The sequence below is a fragment of the Aquarana catesbeiana genome, linkage group LG06 (assembly GCF_042186555.1).
Source record: "Aquarana catesbeiana isolate 2022-GZ linkage group LG06, ASM4218655v1, whole genome shotgun sequence".
Taxonomy (NCBI): domain Eukaryota; kingdom Metazoa; phylum Chordata; class Amphibia; order Anura; family Ranidae; genus Aquarana; species Aquarana catesbeiana.
This window is the reverse complement of record NC_133329.1, coordinates 259,325,364-259,340,759: the sequence shown is the minus strand read 5'-3', so window position 1 is coordinate 259,340,759 and position 15,396 is coordinate 259,325,364. Positions and strand designations below refer to the sequence as shown.

Below are 15,396 nucleotides of genomic sequence, written 5' to 3'. Positions count from 1 at the left end.
CAAGCTGCACTTGAGAAGTAGGTTTAGAATAGAATGCCTTAAGGGCCTGCATAAATGGAAAATTTAAACAGTCAAACACTTTCTGAGCATCCAAGCTTAACACTATAGCAGGTTGCTTAGTTTTGGTTAAGAGGTCGATAAGGTCAATAGTATGTCTGGTGTGGTCCCCCCCGCTTGTCTAATAGGGACAAACCAACATGGTCTTTGTGTATTAGCGAAGGGAGCAGTCTATTTTCCAGGGTTTGTGAAAATTTTATAATCAGAGTTTAATAGAGCAATAGCGAAAAAAGAGGATATGGGACTTTAAATGAGAACAGGGTAGTGCCTCCATCCCGGGTTCAGGAAAATAAACAGGGAAGACATTGGGACTTTAAAATGAGGCCGTTGGCAGGATGGAGTTGAAATAAGAGGTCAATTTATTGCATAGGCATCAAAAAATACATAACACAATATGTGCATAGAAGGTTGCATGTGCATTCACGCTAAACAAAACCTGCATAAATATAGGCTAATACAGCAGATAACATGACATCTGAGCAACAAATCAGAATTAACATACATCATAAAGGGAGTACATATACAACACTGGGAGGTACATGTTAGCATGATGTAAAAGGTACGTATAAAAGTATAATTTCCTAAAAACATTGACTTGGATGAAATCATATTAAAACAAAAGTAGCTGCATCCATATTGCCCGACGCGTTTCTGTGAATAAAACTTCTTCAGGGGCAGATGCAGTGGGGTATCTGTAAATAACAAAATGTGAAAACATCAACCAATGAGCTAAGAGCAACCAGAAAGGACAGCGAGTCGATTTCTGGATACTTACACTATGTACCTAACTAAGGTGTATCGTAGGGTAGGCACCGGGCTAAAACGATTTTCTCAAACCCGGAGCTGCGATGCGCTCTGCGCGGCCCCCCCCCTTTGGGGATCGGGCGGCAGATCACAGCGCATCGGCGTCACGCCTCGCTCCTCCACACCACGTCACTAGTTGGCGTTGTGGTGGAGGCACGCGCCTTTTCCAACTATCCAACCCAGCTGGACGTGGTGACGTCAGTCATGGGCGGGTCCCCACCGCCCAGGTTGTAGTGCCGCCTCACGCATTGTCGGCTCCTACGTGACGTTGGCGGTCACTGCAGACGCAGGCGGCATGCATTTTTAGGCGCCTGTCTTTCTCCCTCAGATGCAGCCTTCACTCCCGCACACGTGCAGAAGCCATGGCTTTAGCAAGCCTTTGTCCCAAGCACATTAAGGTAACATTTAGTGGTTCCTCTTTTTGGTAATACTTTACTCTTTATACTCTTTTTGTCAACTACATTGGCTTATCTCAATGGACTTTTTCATCCATTTCAGATACACATCCATGATGACTTTGTGTTGGTTTTCGCTTTTTTGTTGGAGGTGATGGTCTGTGTTCTGGGGATGACACACACAGCCTGACTAGGGAGCGAGCCTGCAAGTGCGTCCCCCATAGGAAGCGGTTTCTTATGGCGGTATACTGAGAAGACGAGGAGCCTAGAGCGCTGTCAGGGGATTGCACAGAGCAGGTAGGTATAAAACTGTTTTTTTTTTATAAGTTTTGGATAGAGTGGAGAGGGATTAGAACATCTGTCAGTTTTTATTGCTGTCTGTGTCCCCGTTCACCCTCTCTATTTGTCTTGTTTACTGTTATCATTCAAAGTGAAAGTAATAGAAAATCCCTATTACAGAAAAGTAATAGAGGGGAAATCTTCCAATGTGGACACTAGTTCTGGTAACCTGGGGGTCCCAAGGTAGTCCCTTAATTTGCAGGGATTTCCTCTCACTTCCTGTTGGCTATGGGAGTAGAAGGCAAGGGAAAGCTCCACAATAGGACACAGATGGCGAAGAAAAATCTGACAGGGGTTACAACTCTCCCTTGCTCTATCCAAGATAAAAAAATGGTTTGCCTATAGTTCTACTTTAAGCTTCACAACCACTTTAAGGGAGAAGTACAGCCAAAGCACGTTTGGCTGTAATCCAGTTCATTCTGCACTCCTATGACCTGTTTTCAGCTGAAGCCCACGGTCGCTGGCATCACAGAACCGGTCCAGGCTCGGGCAAGATCATGACAATGGAGTTGGGATCTGCCCATATGCCAGCTGTTCCCGCCCCCCTCCACAGCCCAAAGCTCCAATGAGCAAGGAAGAGAGGGGGAGACAGCAGAATGCTGGTGACTGCCCCGAGAACGGAGCGATTGTCGGTGTTTGATTGCTCGGTTCTCAGTGTTTGAGGCACCATGAGACCGGTGCTGCATCCGCCAGTAAGTACGATTCTTAAAAAACAAACCCATATATATTTCAATAAAACAAGTACATTATTTCCAGAATCAGCAGTAAGGGTCCAATCAGTGGCTTGGGTTTCAGAAATACACACATACCATCAAATATTTCTGGGGTAAGAAAATACCCCCCCCCCTTTTTATTTCATTTCGTTAGGGGTAAGGTAGAGTTCTAGCCCGTCAGTTATTCATTTTTCCATTTGTGTCCCATTGGGGAATTTCCCTTCACATCCAGTGCTATGGTTACAACAAGTGAGAGGAAATCCCTCCAGAGTGAGGGAAATCCCTGGGTGTCCCTAGAACTAGTGTCCTCATTGGAAGATTTCCCTTTTTTCTGCTCTAGTAATAACCCAAAATGTGTGGATTTTCTGTCAATTTCAGTAATAATGGGACACAAGACAGAGTGAGGACAGATCTCTGTAAGGGGGACACAGACAGCAAAAAAAAAAAAAAAGTTATGCCTCTAGTGCCAGTGCACCCCTCCCCCACCTTCTGGTTCTCTGTGCAGCATCCTCCATCTCTGAGGAATGGACCCCCCCCCCCCCCCCCCCCCCCGTCAAGGCCAGGCGACATGCGCTCCTGGTGCCATGCCCTCCCCAGCGCATGTCCCAGGAGCTCCATTCACATCTAGGTATTGCGAGGTTCTATGGAGAAATTCCTCCCTTCGAAAAATGCCCCAGATGGGTCTGCGCATGTGCAGTACCAAACGTCACTCCAGCTGATATGTTGATCAACTGGTGTGACATCAACACAGTGTATGCACAGATCGTCAGAGGCATTTTTCGATGGGAGACAGCATTTGATCAGCAGTATTCCTATGCAAACACCGAACACACTTGTCAGATTGTGCCTTGCTGTTACGGGGCAGGTTTTATCTGTGTTGCAGGACGGGTTTGGTGTGCTGAACGGCGGGTTTTGCCTATATCTAAGGGCGGGATGCAACACACAAAACCCGCCCCTCAACATGCCCACAACAGCGAGGCTCAATCTGACAACTACGTTCCCCCGCTGTTTGCATAGCATCGGATAATGCATCGGGCGATCTGCGCATGCGCTGTGTTGACTTTATGCCAGCTCAGCTGGAGTGACATTTGGTACTGCGCATGGGAAGACCCATCGGGGGCATTTTTCGACTGTAGAACTCGATAGAACACCAGATCGCAGGCGGAATCGCCACAAATTGCGGGACACGCAATTTACTTTCAATGGCCCCCCTAATTGTGGAATAAAACTTCTTTTGGGTTGACAGGCATCCCACAATTCTGTTTGCGCGATTATGCCATCATTTGTCGAGCGACAATCGTGGCAAAATCGCGCCACGAATGGGGTGCCATTGAAAGTAATGGGATCGCGAGCATGTCCCACAATTTGCGGCGATTGGGAATCGCGAGCGGAATCACAGTTATTCCTCCCGCCACGTCCCGAAGCCGCGCGCCCCCACCACGTCCCAGGAGCGCGCGCCCCCCCACCGCCAACGTCCCAGGAGCCCTGCGTCCCCCCGCCGTCAACGTCCCAGGAGCCCTGCGTCCCCCCGCCGTCCCAGGAGCCCTACGCCCCCCCCCACCAACGTCCCAGGCGCGCGCCCCCCCACCGCCAACGTCCCAGGAGCCCTGCGTCCCCCCGCCGTCCCAGGAGCCCTACGCCCCCCCACCGCCAACGTCCCAGGAGCCCTGCGTCCCCCCGCCGCCAACGTCCCAGGAGCCCTGCGTCCCCCCGCCGTCCCAGGAGCCCTACGCCCCCCCCGCCAACGTCCCAGGAGCGCGCGCCCCCCACCGCCAACGTCCCAGGAGCCCTGCGTCCCCCCGCCATCCCAGGAGCCCTGCGTCCCCCCGCCAACGTCCCAGGAGCCCTGCGTCCCCCCGCCAACGTCCCAGGAGCCGCGCGCTCCCCCGCCAACGTCCCAGGAGCCCTGCGTCCCCCCGCCAACGTCCCAGGAGCCCTGCGTCCCCCCGCCATCCCAGGAGCCCTGCGCCTCTCCCACCGCCAACGTCCCAGGAGCGCGCGCCCCCCCACCGCCAACGTCCCAGGAGCCCTGCGTCCCCCCGCCATCCCAGGAGCCCTGCGCCCCTCCCACCGCCAACGTCCCAGGAGACGCGCGCCCCCCCCACGCCAATGTCCCAGGAGACGCGCGCCCCCCGCCAACGTCCCAGGAGCCCTGCGTCCCCCCGCCAACGTCCCAGGAGCCCTGCGTCCCCCCGCCAACGTCCCAGGAGCCCTGCGTCCCCCCGCCAACGTCCCAGGAGCTGTGGGCACTGACTGCAGGCAATATAAACAAAGCCATGTGCACTCACTTGTCGGGCCCCCTCGTTGAACTCCTCCAGGGTGAAGTCCTGGTCCAGGAAGGTCTGGATGAGGAGGACGTAGATCCTGGTCCTCACCCAGATGAAGGGATTGGGGAGGCTGATCACCATCATCTTTTTGGGCGCCGGGCCCTGACTGCTGTACTCCCGTCTGACACATCGCTGCTCCGCCGCCAGGGGAAGGTATGGGAGCCGCACAGGCCGGCATATTGAGCTCGGTCCCCTCAGACCCAACCAGGACACTCGGAGCACCGTCCTCCACATCCTGTGCACCGACTAATCCGTCCCCGGGAAACACAGGACACGCCTCAAAGGGCCCACTTACTACTTGGGACCCATTCAGGAAATTCAAAGTATGAGGCTCAAAATTCCATTGCATACAATGGAAGTGATGGACACAACTCCATAGCGGGTAACCAGCCCCACTATCCTGTATTACTAGAGCGCTCTTCTACACACCGAATGGTGGTCAGCCAATCACAGCCCTACCAGCACAGGTAACACTGGGAGAGGGGCGGGGCTATGCATGGCAGTGCGGGCGGGGCTATGCATGGCAGTGTGGGCGGGGCTGTGAGGAGGACGTGTGGTGTGGGGACACAATTTGGAAGGTAACTCATGCTGCAGGGTGAAGGGCAGTGGTGCCACCATGCATGGAAGTGCCTAGTTACAGGCATACAACCATGGCGGCTGACAGTCATTGATTTGTGGAGACTGCTGGCTGCAATTCGGCGCCAACTCCTGAGCACAGAAATTTGCAGAATTCTTGCAGTGTAAGTTCATTTTTTCAGAAGAAAAGAAGAAGTGAACTAACAATCTGCAACCTCCACCCCCCTCCTCCCGATCTCTGCTGTACTTACCTGGTTGTGTGATTAGCTGTCACTAACTACACAGCTGGTATAGCGGTCCTGGGATTTGAAATCCCTGCGCTTTTCCCCCTTCTTTCTATAGGTCTTGCAGGACAGATCAGAGCAATTCTGAATGGTAAAAGCAGTCCTGTGCCAGTGCTAACCAATCAGAATCACTCGGATCCTTCCCATAAGCCCAGCACAAAGTGTAAGAAGAGCGGGGATTTAACCACTTAAGGACCAGAAGATTTTCCCCCTTAATGACCAGGCAATTTTTTGGCAATTGCGCAGTCGTGCGATGATGTACCCAAACAAAATTTATGTCCTTTTTTTCCCACAAATAGAGCTTTCTTTTGGTGGTATTTGATCACCTCTGCGGTTTTTATTTTTTGCGCTATAAACAAAAAGGCAACAACTTTAAAAAAAACAGCAATATTTTTTACTTTTTGCTATAATATCCCCCCCCCCCCCCAAAAAAAAAAATGTCTTCATCATTTTAGGCCAATATGTATTCTACATATTTTCACAAAAATCACAATAAGCGTATATTGATTGGTTTGTGCAAAAGTTATAGTGTCCACAAAATAGGGGATAGATTTATGGCATTTTTATTATTTATTTATTTTTTACTAGTAATGGCAGCGATCAGTGATTTTTAGTGGGACTCCGACATTGTGGAGGACAGATCGGACACCTAACTGACATTTTTTACACTTTTTTGGGAACCAGTGAAATTTTTACAGTGATCAGTGCTAAAAATGTTCCCTCGGTGTGTTTACTAACTGTATGGGGGACTGTGTGACTGGGGAAACACACAGATCCATCTGCCTGCATAGCAGAAAGACAGGATCTGTATGATCTCCCATGTCAGAACGGAGATTTGCCTTGTTTACACAGGCAGATCCTTGTTCTGTCACTGCGGGGTGGCTGGTGGACATCGAGTCTGCTCCACTCATTGATTGGCTCCCCCGCTGGCCAGTTGGCGGACTCACGCGCCCCCACAAATCTCCATGTACGAGCCGATGTGCAATGATGGCGATCCGTGGGAAGCAGCCACATTGCCGCAGTACAACTGGTCCTTAAAGGGGTTGTAAAGGTAAAAGTTTTTACAATGCATTAAGGTGAAAAAACATCTGACAATACCAGCCCCCCTATTTCTACTTACCTGACCCCTCGAAAGTCCCGCGCTCGCTCCCGACATCCTCTTCGCTGCTCAGCCTGGCCGTTGATTGGTTACAGCGGCTGGATTGAAAGCAGCGCAGCCATTGGCTTGCGCTGCTGTCACTCACATCCAATGACACCGGGGGGGAGCCGAGTGATACAGTGAGCGGCTATGGCCGCCGGCTGTATCACGGGAGCGCGCCCACAAGCACTCAACACCATGCGAGGGAGCGAGGGAGCATGAAAGTGTTGAGTCCTTGCGGGGGGGAGCTGAGACAGCCACCGAGGGACCCCAGAAGACCAGGTTCGGGGCCACTCTGTGCAAAACAAGCTGCACAGTGGAGGTAAGTATAACATGTTTGTTATTTAAAAAAAATAAAAATAAAATAACTTTAGTGATCCTTTAAGCAGTTAAAATCCCTGGACTCCTACAGTTCATCATTTACAGCGGAGTCCGAAGGGGTGGGGAGGGTGTAAAGTTTTAGCTCACCTCTACTTTAATTTGAAAAGGTGAACTAACCCTTTAATGTGTCAGTATAGCCAAATCTGTTCATGTCATGTTTTTATTGCTGTCTCTGTCACCCTCACAATTTGACGTGTTGACCATTATATTTGGAATAGAAAGTGATGGGTTGTCACCAGCAAAAGAGGTGAAGGTATAGTGTTGACACCTATTTTAGCGGTTGAAGGTAAAGCTGCATTAAATGCAGTCTCTGTGCTGGGACATGCAGGTGAAACACTATTCAGATGTGGGTGCTGCACATGAAAGGAGACTTGAGACCCTAAACATACAGCCAGAGCTACAATGAAATGGTTTAGATCAGTGGTTCTCAACCTGGGGGACAGATGATGATTTGCCAGGGGTTACAGAATCCTGGGCTGTTCCTGAAGCCGTACCTCTCTCCCAGCCTTTTTACGGCCGCCCAACAGGGCTGTCCCTGGAGCCCGTGGCTGCCCATTTAGCCTCATAGCAGATGACCTTGATCAAGAGCACCTAAGTTGGCCGATCCCAACTCCCCGCCAGCACTGCCACTCATCCCATTCCCCCACCCCCCCACCAATGAGTAATGCCCCATACACACGAGCAGATTTTCCGTCAGAAAAAACTTGGATTGGTTTTTCAGACGGAATTCTGCTCAAGCTTGCCTGGCATACACACGGTCACACAAAAGTTCTCTGAACTTTGGACTGTCAAGAACGCGGTGACGTACAACACTACGACGAGCCGAGAAAAATGAAGTTCAATGCTTCCGAGCATGCGTCGAATTGTTTCCGAGCATGCTTAGGAATTTTGCGTGTCGGAATTGCTACAGATGATCGGAATTTCCGATCAGAACTTTTTCCGACCAAAAAATAGAGAACCTGCTCTCATTCTTTTGCTGGCGGGAAATTGGCCAGCAAAAGTCCGATGGAGCATACACACGGTCGCATTTTCCAACCAAAAGCTCTCATCGGTCTTTTGCTGGGCGAATTTCCAATCGTGTGTACGGGGCATTAGAGAAGGAATAAAAATAGAGAATACATGGAAGGGAGAGGAACAAAGAAAAAGGGAGAGAAGAATAAGAGAAAGAACAATAAAGACGGCTAAAAAGAGGGACGGGGGAAAAAAAACAAGAAATTAGGATAGAGAGAGATAAAAGGGAAAGAAAGGAGAACAAAGAGAAAGAGTGGTACATCCTAAAATGTACCATAAGGGTTTTTAATACTGTACGAGTGGAAGGGACTCAGGGAGCGCTAAATGTCTGTGGGTTAGGGTGCTGACAACCCACGCTACAAAAAGAATTTCACTGTTAGGGGTCCCCACAACTTGGGAAATTTTATCAAGGGGTCACAGCACTAGAAGGGTTGAGAACCACTGGTTTAGATCAAAGCATATTCATGTGTTAGGCCCCTTTCACATGAGGCGGACTCCATTTCTACGGAGCCCGCCTCGGTCCGCCGGCTCAGCGGGAGATCTGTCCGTTGATCTCCGCTGAGCCGGCGGATGACAGGTCCCTCTCTGCTCACTGAGCGGGGAGGGGCTTGTCAGGCGCCGCTGCCGCCTATGGAGGGATCGGACGAAAACGGACAGCGTGTCCGTTTTCGTCAGATCTCACCCGATCCGATCCAGCGAGGGATCTGGACGTAGAGCCATCCGTCTGCTTTTAGCGGATCGGACGGGGTCGGATGTCAGCGGACATGTCTCCGCTGACATCCGACGCTCCATAGGCTAACATGGATCGCCCGTTCAGGTCCGCCGTCAAAACTGACAGGCGGACCTGAACGGTCCGATTGTGTGAAAGGGGCCTCAGAATGGCCCAGTCAAAGTCCAGACCTGAATCCAATTAAGAATCTGTGACAAGACTTGAAAATTGCTATTCACAGACGCTCATGATCCAGTCTGACAGAGCTTAAGCTATTTTACAAAGCAAAATGGGCAAACATGTCACTCTCTAGATGTGCAAAGCTGGTAGAGACATCCCCAAAAACTTGCAGCTGTAATTGCAGTGAAAGGTGGTTCTACAAAGTATTGACTCAGGGGGGCTGAAAACAAATGCACGCCAAATTTTTTAGATATTCATTTGTAAAACGGTCTATTACATAAAATGGTGATAAAATACATTTATGTCTTTGGTTGTAACATGAGAAAATGTGGAAAATCTCAAGGTGTATGAATATTTTTTCAAGGCACTATATTAATAGTGTGTGTAGAGTGCACACTTCATTTTTTACATGTCAGCCCTAAATGGCCACCTTCATCCTAGCAACCAAGCGCACTAGGTGCCAGTGGCTGCCTGTGTCCTAGAAACCAGTTAGCTGCATTAATGATGTATGCTTGTATGCATGTAAACTTTACACAAATGATACATGTGTATGAAATTTGAACAACTTAGACACAGGATTTTGCTGGCAGCAATTTCTGATTTTTTTGTTGTAAAACTCAGTCCACCCATGTGAATGAAGCCTTAAGTAGCACAGCAGTCCATCCATACAAGTCCACTTTTTAGTAGAGTAAGGGAAGTGTAGAAACCCTTGTCAGACTTTTATTTCTGCCTGTGTCCCTGTTGCAGATTTTCTTTCTTTTCATGTCTGGTAAAATGTTTGTCACTGGGAAAGTAATGCCCTGTACACATGACCAGTTTTCCCATCGGAATAAACTCTGAAGGTTTTTCCGACGGAATTCTGCTCAAGCTGTCTTGCATACACACGGTCACACCAGATTCCGACCGTCCAGAACGCGGTGACGTACAACACGTACGATGGGACTAGAAAATGGAACTTCAATAGCCAGTAGCCAATAGCTTCCGTCTCGTACTTGCTTCTGAGCATGGGTCGTTTTTGGTATGTAGGAACAGCATACAGACGAGCGGGTTTCCCAATAGTAAATAGTTCAGTCGGAAACATTTAGAACATGTTCTTTATCTAAGTTAGTCTGAATTTTCGACGGAAAAAGTCCAATGGGGCATACACAAGGTCGGAATATACGATGAAAAGCTCCTGACGGATATTCCGCTCGTGTGTACACGGTGTAAGAGAATCTTTCTAACGGGGACCCAGATAGTATCAAAAAACAGGCACGGGCTTTAATCTTTCCCAACCCTAAAACTAAAGCCTTTGGCTTGACATACACTTTACTTATCCCTACTGAAAAAATGTTTGAATTGACTTTATTTTCTGTTTTTCAGATGGCTGTTACGGAGTTTAAACCAACAAAAATCCCTTTGCCAAGGTACACAGGCATAGATAAAAATAGATTTCTGCAGGAAATTTACCCCTTGGTAAGTGTAAAGAAAACCTGAACCAGATGTTTTGGCTAGATTGTCAGTATTAGTGCCAATTTCTGCAATAAATCCCCTAGCATTGGTGCCGGTTTACACAATAATAACCCCCAGCATTGGTGTCAGTAGCAGCAATAATAACCCCCAGCATCAGTGCCAGTTTCTGAAATAATAACCCCCAGCATTGATGCCGTTTATTGCATTAATAACCCCAATCTTGTCAGAAGCAGCAATAATAACCTCCAGCATCAGTGCAAGTTTCTTCAATAATAACTCCCAGCATTGGTGGTAGTTCACACAGTAAAAATTCCTAGCATAGATCACAGTTCCCATAGTAATAACCCCCCAACACCAGTGCCATTTTCCGCAATAATAACCCCCATTATTCGTGTTAGTTTACACAATAATAACCCCCACATTTTTTTCAGTAGCAGCAATAGTAACCCCCAGCATTATGCATATGACTACTGCTGCTAGGCTTTGCATTCCAGTACGCTAGAAGTCAATTTGTCCTCCTTCCATGAAGGAATGGCTTCAATGTATTACCTGCATAGCGGAGATGGAGGAGCTGTTCCACACATCACAAGACAATATTTCTAAATTCTCTCACACTTGGCCGTCTTGGACCTTTTTTAAGGTTCTCTGTCATACCAAGCGCTCTTGCGAGATGATACGTGAACCCTGGCAGGGCACCTGAATTCCTATTAGAGTTTCTTTTTTCTTTTGCTGTCTACTAGAAACGCCATGGGTGTAGTGTTGGTGTAGTGTCCCTGGATTTGATTCTATAGGTGGAGACGGGGTGGCAAATGGTGTTATTTCCCATTCTCTCTCTCCATTGTCCTGTACCTTAAAAATGAAACAAAGGTGCCACTCTAAGTGCAGTAAAAAACATGGAGTTTAATAAAACTGTAAGAAGGTACATAGTGAACAAGCATGTTGGCAAAAGCTGCCGGATATCCTGGGAGTGAGTCTGGTCCGTTTCCTGGATGGCAGTGGTCTCCGATGGACAGGCTGCGCCGATGGATGCTGACACTTCCTGCTGTTGGAACACACGGTGGGAACCAGGAGGATGACGTCACTTCCGGAAGCAGGCACGAATAGGCGACGCATTTGCGGAGCTACGCTCCTTCCTCAGGCCTAACGTGGGCTGTGATTGGGCAGTTTTTATACAGCCAGTGTGTGACACTGATAGGTTGACAGAACTCTCCGTGCATTGGATAATGCTGCGGTCGTTCAGAGCTAATCAGGAAGTGGCTGATTAGATGACATCAGATACCAGGATATTTTAATAACATGGTGCATAAATTATATTAGAAACGACAGGCTGAACCAAACATAATGAAAAACTGTGTGGATGTATATGTAGAATAAAAACAATGTAAAATTGGATGGGGAGACATTTTTGATAGTGCTGTGTGGACCCATGAAACAAGGAATGGCGTGTAATGCTGAAAAAAGGGAGAGGATAAAGAATGTGCGAGATGAAAAAAGAAGTTTGAAGAAATAACGATGATGGATGAAAATGTTATTAATAAATGAAAAAAATTATTATTAGAAAATGAAAAATATATATGAAAATCGGAATTAATTGTGAATGGATATGAAGATGAAGATGAATAATAAATGATAAAAAATGATGAAAAAATGTGATGAAGTAAAATTGTTGGTAAATAAATGAGGATGGGAATAAATGTAAAATTAGGTGTAACGATGGCCAGTGATATAAAATAAAAATGAGATGGATGAATGGAATGATATAGAGAAATAAAAATGGGAAATAATAAAATTGATTGGATGAATTGAATGAAAAATAAAAATAAAAAATGTGTGCATCCATCGGTGCAGCCTGTCCATCGGAGACCACTGCCATCCAGGAAACGGACCAGACTCACTCCCAGGATATCCGGCAGCTTTTGCCAACATGCTTGTTCACTATGTACCTTTGTGAGTACCTTCTTACAATTTATTAAACTCCATGTTTTTTACTGCACTTAGAGTGGCGCCTTTGTTTCATTTTTAGAGTGCTCAAAGGATTGCTTCTTTTTCTTCAATGAGGCTGCCTTCCACAAGTGCTATTATTCCATGAACTTTATGGACATTATTATAGCCCTCATGGACATTATTACAGCCAAATGTCATTCATAATTTTATCCTTTATCCTTTCTTAAACTGTAATGTTTTTGTACATGAATTCTCCATTGGGAGCAATAGAGATAGGGGTGTACACTGTGTTGGGCTCAGCGCTCACTTTATGCCTATATGTTGTCCATTGTCCTGTACCCCCCCCCCCTTTTTCTTTTTTACCCCCCCCACCCCTTCTGATTTCTAGACTTACTCTCTTCCCACCTACTTTTCCACATTTAGGGTGGGTTCAAACAACAGGCCCCCTCACTAGAAATTTTCTGTGCGGGGGCAGGCTTTCCTGCACCCTTCCTTCTTTGGCTCCCTGGGTATTGAGGGCATATGGACCGAAAGAAGGGGGATTGCGTTGGCCGTTCTTGGATCTTGGGAAACTTTGATATTTAACTGTCTGCTTCTCTGTGTAATATTTACGTTGATTCCTTCATCCAAATGTTTGTTTTAATATGTATTGTTCAGGTATGCACTTCCAGATCTAAGCCACATCACATAACATAGATCACTTTTTTTTGTTCTGTATATTCTTTCCTGCTTTCTTACTGGAAATGATGATGCAACATTTTACCTTTACCCCATTTTACCTTTTATAATTACCTACTTGTCAAGCTTTGTTCTGCACTTGGAACGTTTCCATTGTATTTTCTTGTTTACTCAATAAAACGTTTATGGAACTAAACAATAACCCCCAGCATTGGTGCCAGTTTCACAAAATAAAGCCTACAGCATTGGTGTCAATTCCCGTAATAATAACCCCCATAATTTCTGTCAGTTTATGCAGTAATAACCCCCAGCATTGCTGTCAGTAGCAGTGGGAATAACCTCCAGCATTAGTGCCAGTTTCACAGTAATGCTGCATATGGAAGGAATGCATGTGGTTTCCTGCACATGTGTGTTCAAATAGCACTGTGCATGCAGCATTCAGCCTCATCCACATGGGCTTTAAAGATGCTGTGTACATAGGCGTACAGTATCTGTTATTGTGTTGTGCAGTTTCCGTAATATTAATAACCCCCAGCATCAGTGCAATTTTCCAATAATAACCCCTAGCATTGGTGTCAGTAGCAGCAATAATAACCCCCAGTACTGGCGCCAATTTCACAATAATAAACCCCAGCATTGATGCCAGTTTCTGCAATAAAAGTCCCCAGCGTTAATACCCAGCATTTTTGTCAATAGCAGAAATAAAAACCCCTAGCATTGGTATCCATGTAAGGGATACCAAATGCAGGTATCAAGCAGAGATGATCAGATCAGTTGGCTACTTCTCAAGGAATCAGGAACAAGGCCAAGTATGATTAGCTTAGTGAATGTGGTAAGAATTCACTTTGTAAAAAATATCCAATCATGTCCAAGTAAAATGAAAAAAAAAAGTATTTTGCTTGCATATGATTGGGTGACAGAAGTCAACAGAGCCTTACATCATTCACTAAGCTAAGAAAAAATTCTCTTGCAAAGTGAACAGCCTATTTGCCTTTAGTAAATCAACCCCTTTGTTGTGAGCAGTTTTGATAATGAATACCTTCACAAAAAAAGCAGCTAGAGAGGTCAGCGTGGGTTTGTCCTAAAGCTTGTTTTTAATATGTACAAATCTTAAACTGTTGCTGACCACATAACACATTTGTGCAGAGGCACAGAGAGTGGGCCTTAACGCCCACACTTCACACATATGCGTTCATGGTGGTTTCTGTGCTGAGAGCATGTCCCCAGAACAGTGACTGAGCTGTCACAGACCACTACTTGGCCCTGTTGAATAGGAGCAAGAAGTATGGGCTCCCAATTAATTGACAGCCAATCACAGTGATTGCGTAATCGGGAAGTCTGTCCCATGTCCTGGCATTAAAACCCAGTTAAAGGGCTGCCGGGAGGAGGGAGCGGGAAGAAGCTATGCCGTGTACACACGAGCGGATTTCTCGTCGGACTGAGCTCCGAAGGACTTTTCGACGGAGTTCTGACGAAACGGACTTGCCTACACACGATCCCACCAAAGTTGGATCATTTCAAACGTGATGACATACGACCGGACTAGAAAAGGAAGTTCAATAGCCAGTAGCTAATAGCTGCCCTTGCATCGTTTTCGGTCCGTCGGACTAGCATACGGACGAACGTTTTTTTCGATTGGAATCAAGTCTGTCGGAAAGATTTGAAACATGTTCTATTTCTAAGGTCCGTCAGATGTTTCAACAGAAAAGGTCAGATCGTTCCGTCTGACCTTTTCTGCCGGAAAGTCCGGTCATGTGTACGCGGCATAACTGCCCATTGACTGTCAAATTTACTTTTATCTATTTTATCTATCATTAGGTTTACATATACTTAGTAAAAAAAAACCAATGGAAATTGGTTGGAAATGGTTGGTGGTAGGTGACATGTTGGGATATAAGGCTGGTTGAAATCGTTTATATTTATGTCTATGTCCAGCTTTAGACCTAACTGACATTATTGGTGTTTGCTTTCTAGAGGAAGCCAGCTGTGTTACAAGACTTGGACCTGGGAGTGTGCAAATCAAAATGGACCTTGGATTATATGAGCAGGAAGGGAGGAGGACATGAAGTAAAGATCCATGTGTCTGAGCTACCACAGCTGAACTTTATTAAGAAGAATTTTTTATATAGGTGAGGAACCATAAAACTTTACAGTCTTTTCAAAACACACACACAAAAAAAAGATACAGTATAGTTATTTTTAATTTCTTTTCTTATTTTTTTTTTACTTTCAGGTCACTTCCATTTGATGTTTTTGTACATAGAGCAGCTGAGGACAAGCACACAGACTTCTTTATCTCTGAGGTAAGTGTAATCTTCAGGGCAAACTTGCAGGGTCTCCCTTGTAATTAGCAGAAGTAGCTTTCTAGAGGACTTTCCTTACAAGTAGATCACGCACCTCCTCAAACA

The 15,396-nt window shown here is 46.6% G+C and overlaps 2 protein-coding genes across 3 annotated transcripts in view; one reads left to right on the top strand and one right to left on the bottom strand.

The window, feature by feature from the left end:
* The window catches only part of MAIP1 (matrix AAA peptidase interacting protein 1), a 45,301-nt gene extending 40,165 nt beyond the window's left edge, over window positions 1-5,136 (bottom strand). The window contains exon 1 of the mRNA XM_073633230.1: window positions 4,597-5,136. Coding sequence (XP_073489331.1) covers window positions 4,597-4,869 — 273 coding nt within the window. The 5' untranslated portion in view covers window positions 4,870-5,136. The remainder of the gene's footprint in view (window positions 1-4,596) is intronic.
* The window catches only part of TYW5 (tRNA-yW synthesizing protein 5), a 27,505-nt gene continuing 17,244 nt past the window's right edge, over window positions 5,136-15,396 (top strand). The window contains exons 1-4 of one of the 2 annotated variants that reach the window (XM_073633228.1): window positions 5,136-5,213; window positions 10,277-10,369; window positions 14,963-15,117; window positions 15,222-15,291. In XM_073633228.1, the coding sequence (XP_073489329.1) occupies window positions 10,277-10,369; window positions 14,963-15,117; window positions 15,222-15,291 (318 nt within the window). In that variant the 5' untranslated portion in view covers window positions 5,136-5,213. The other variant, XM_073633229.1, reaches the window with a different exon arrangement.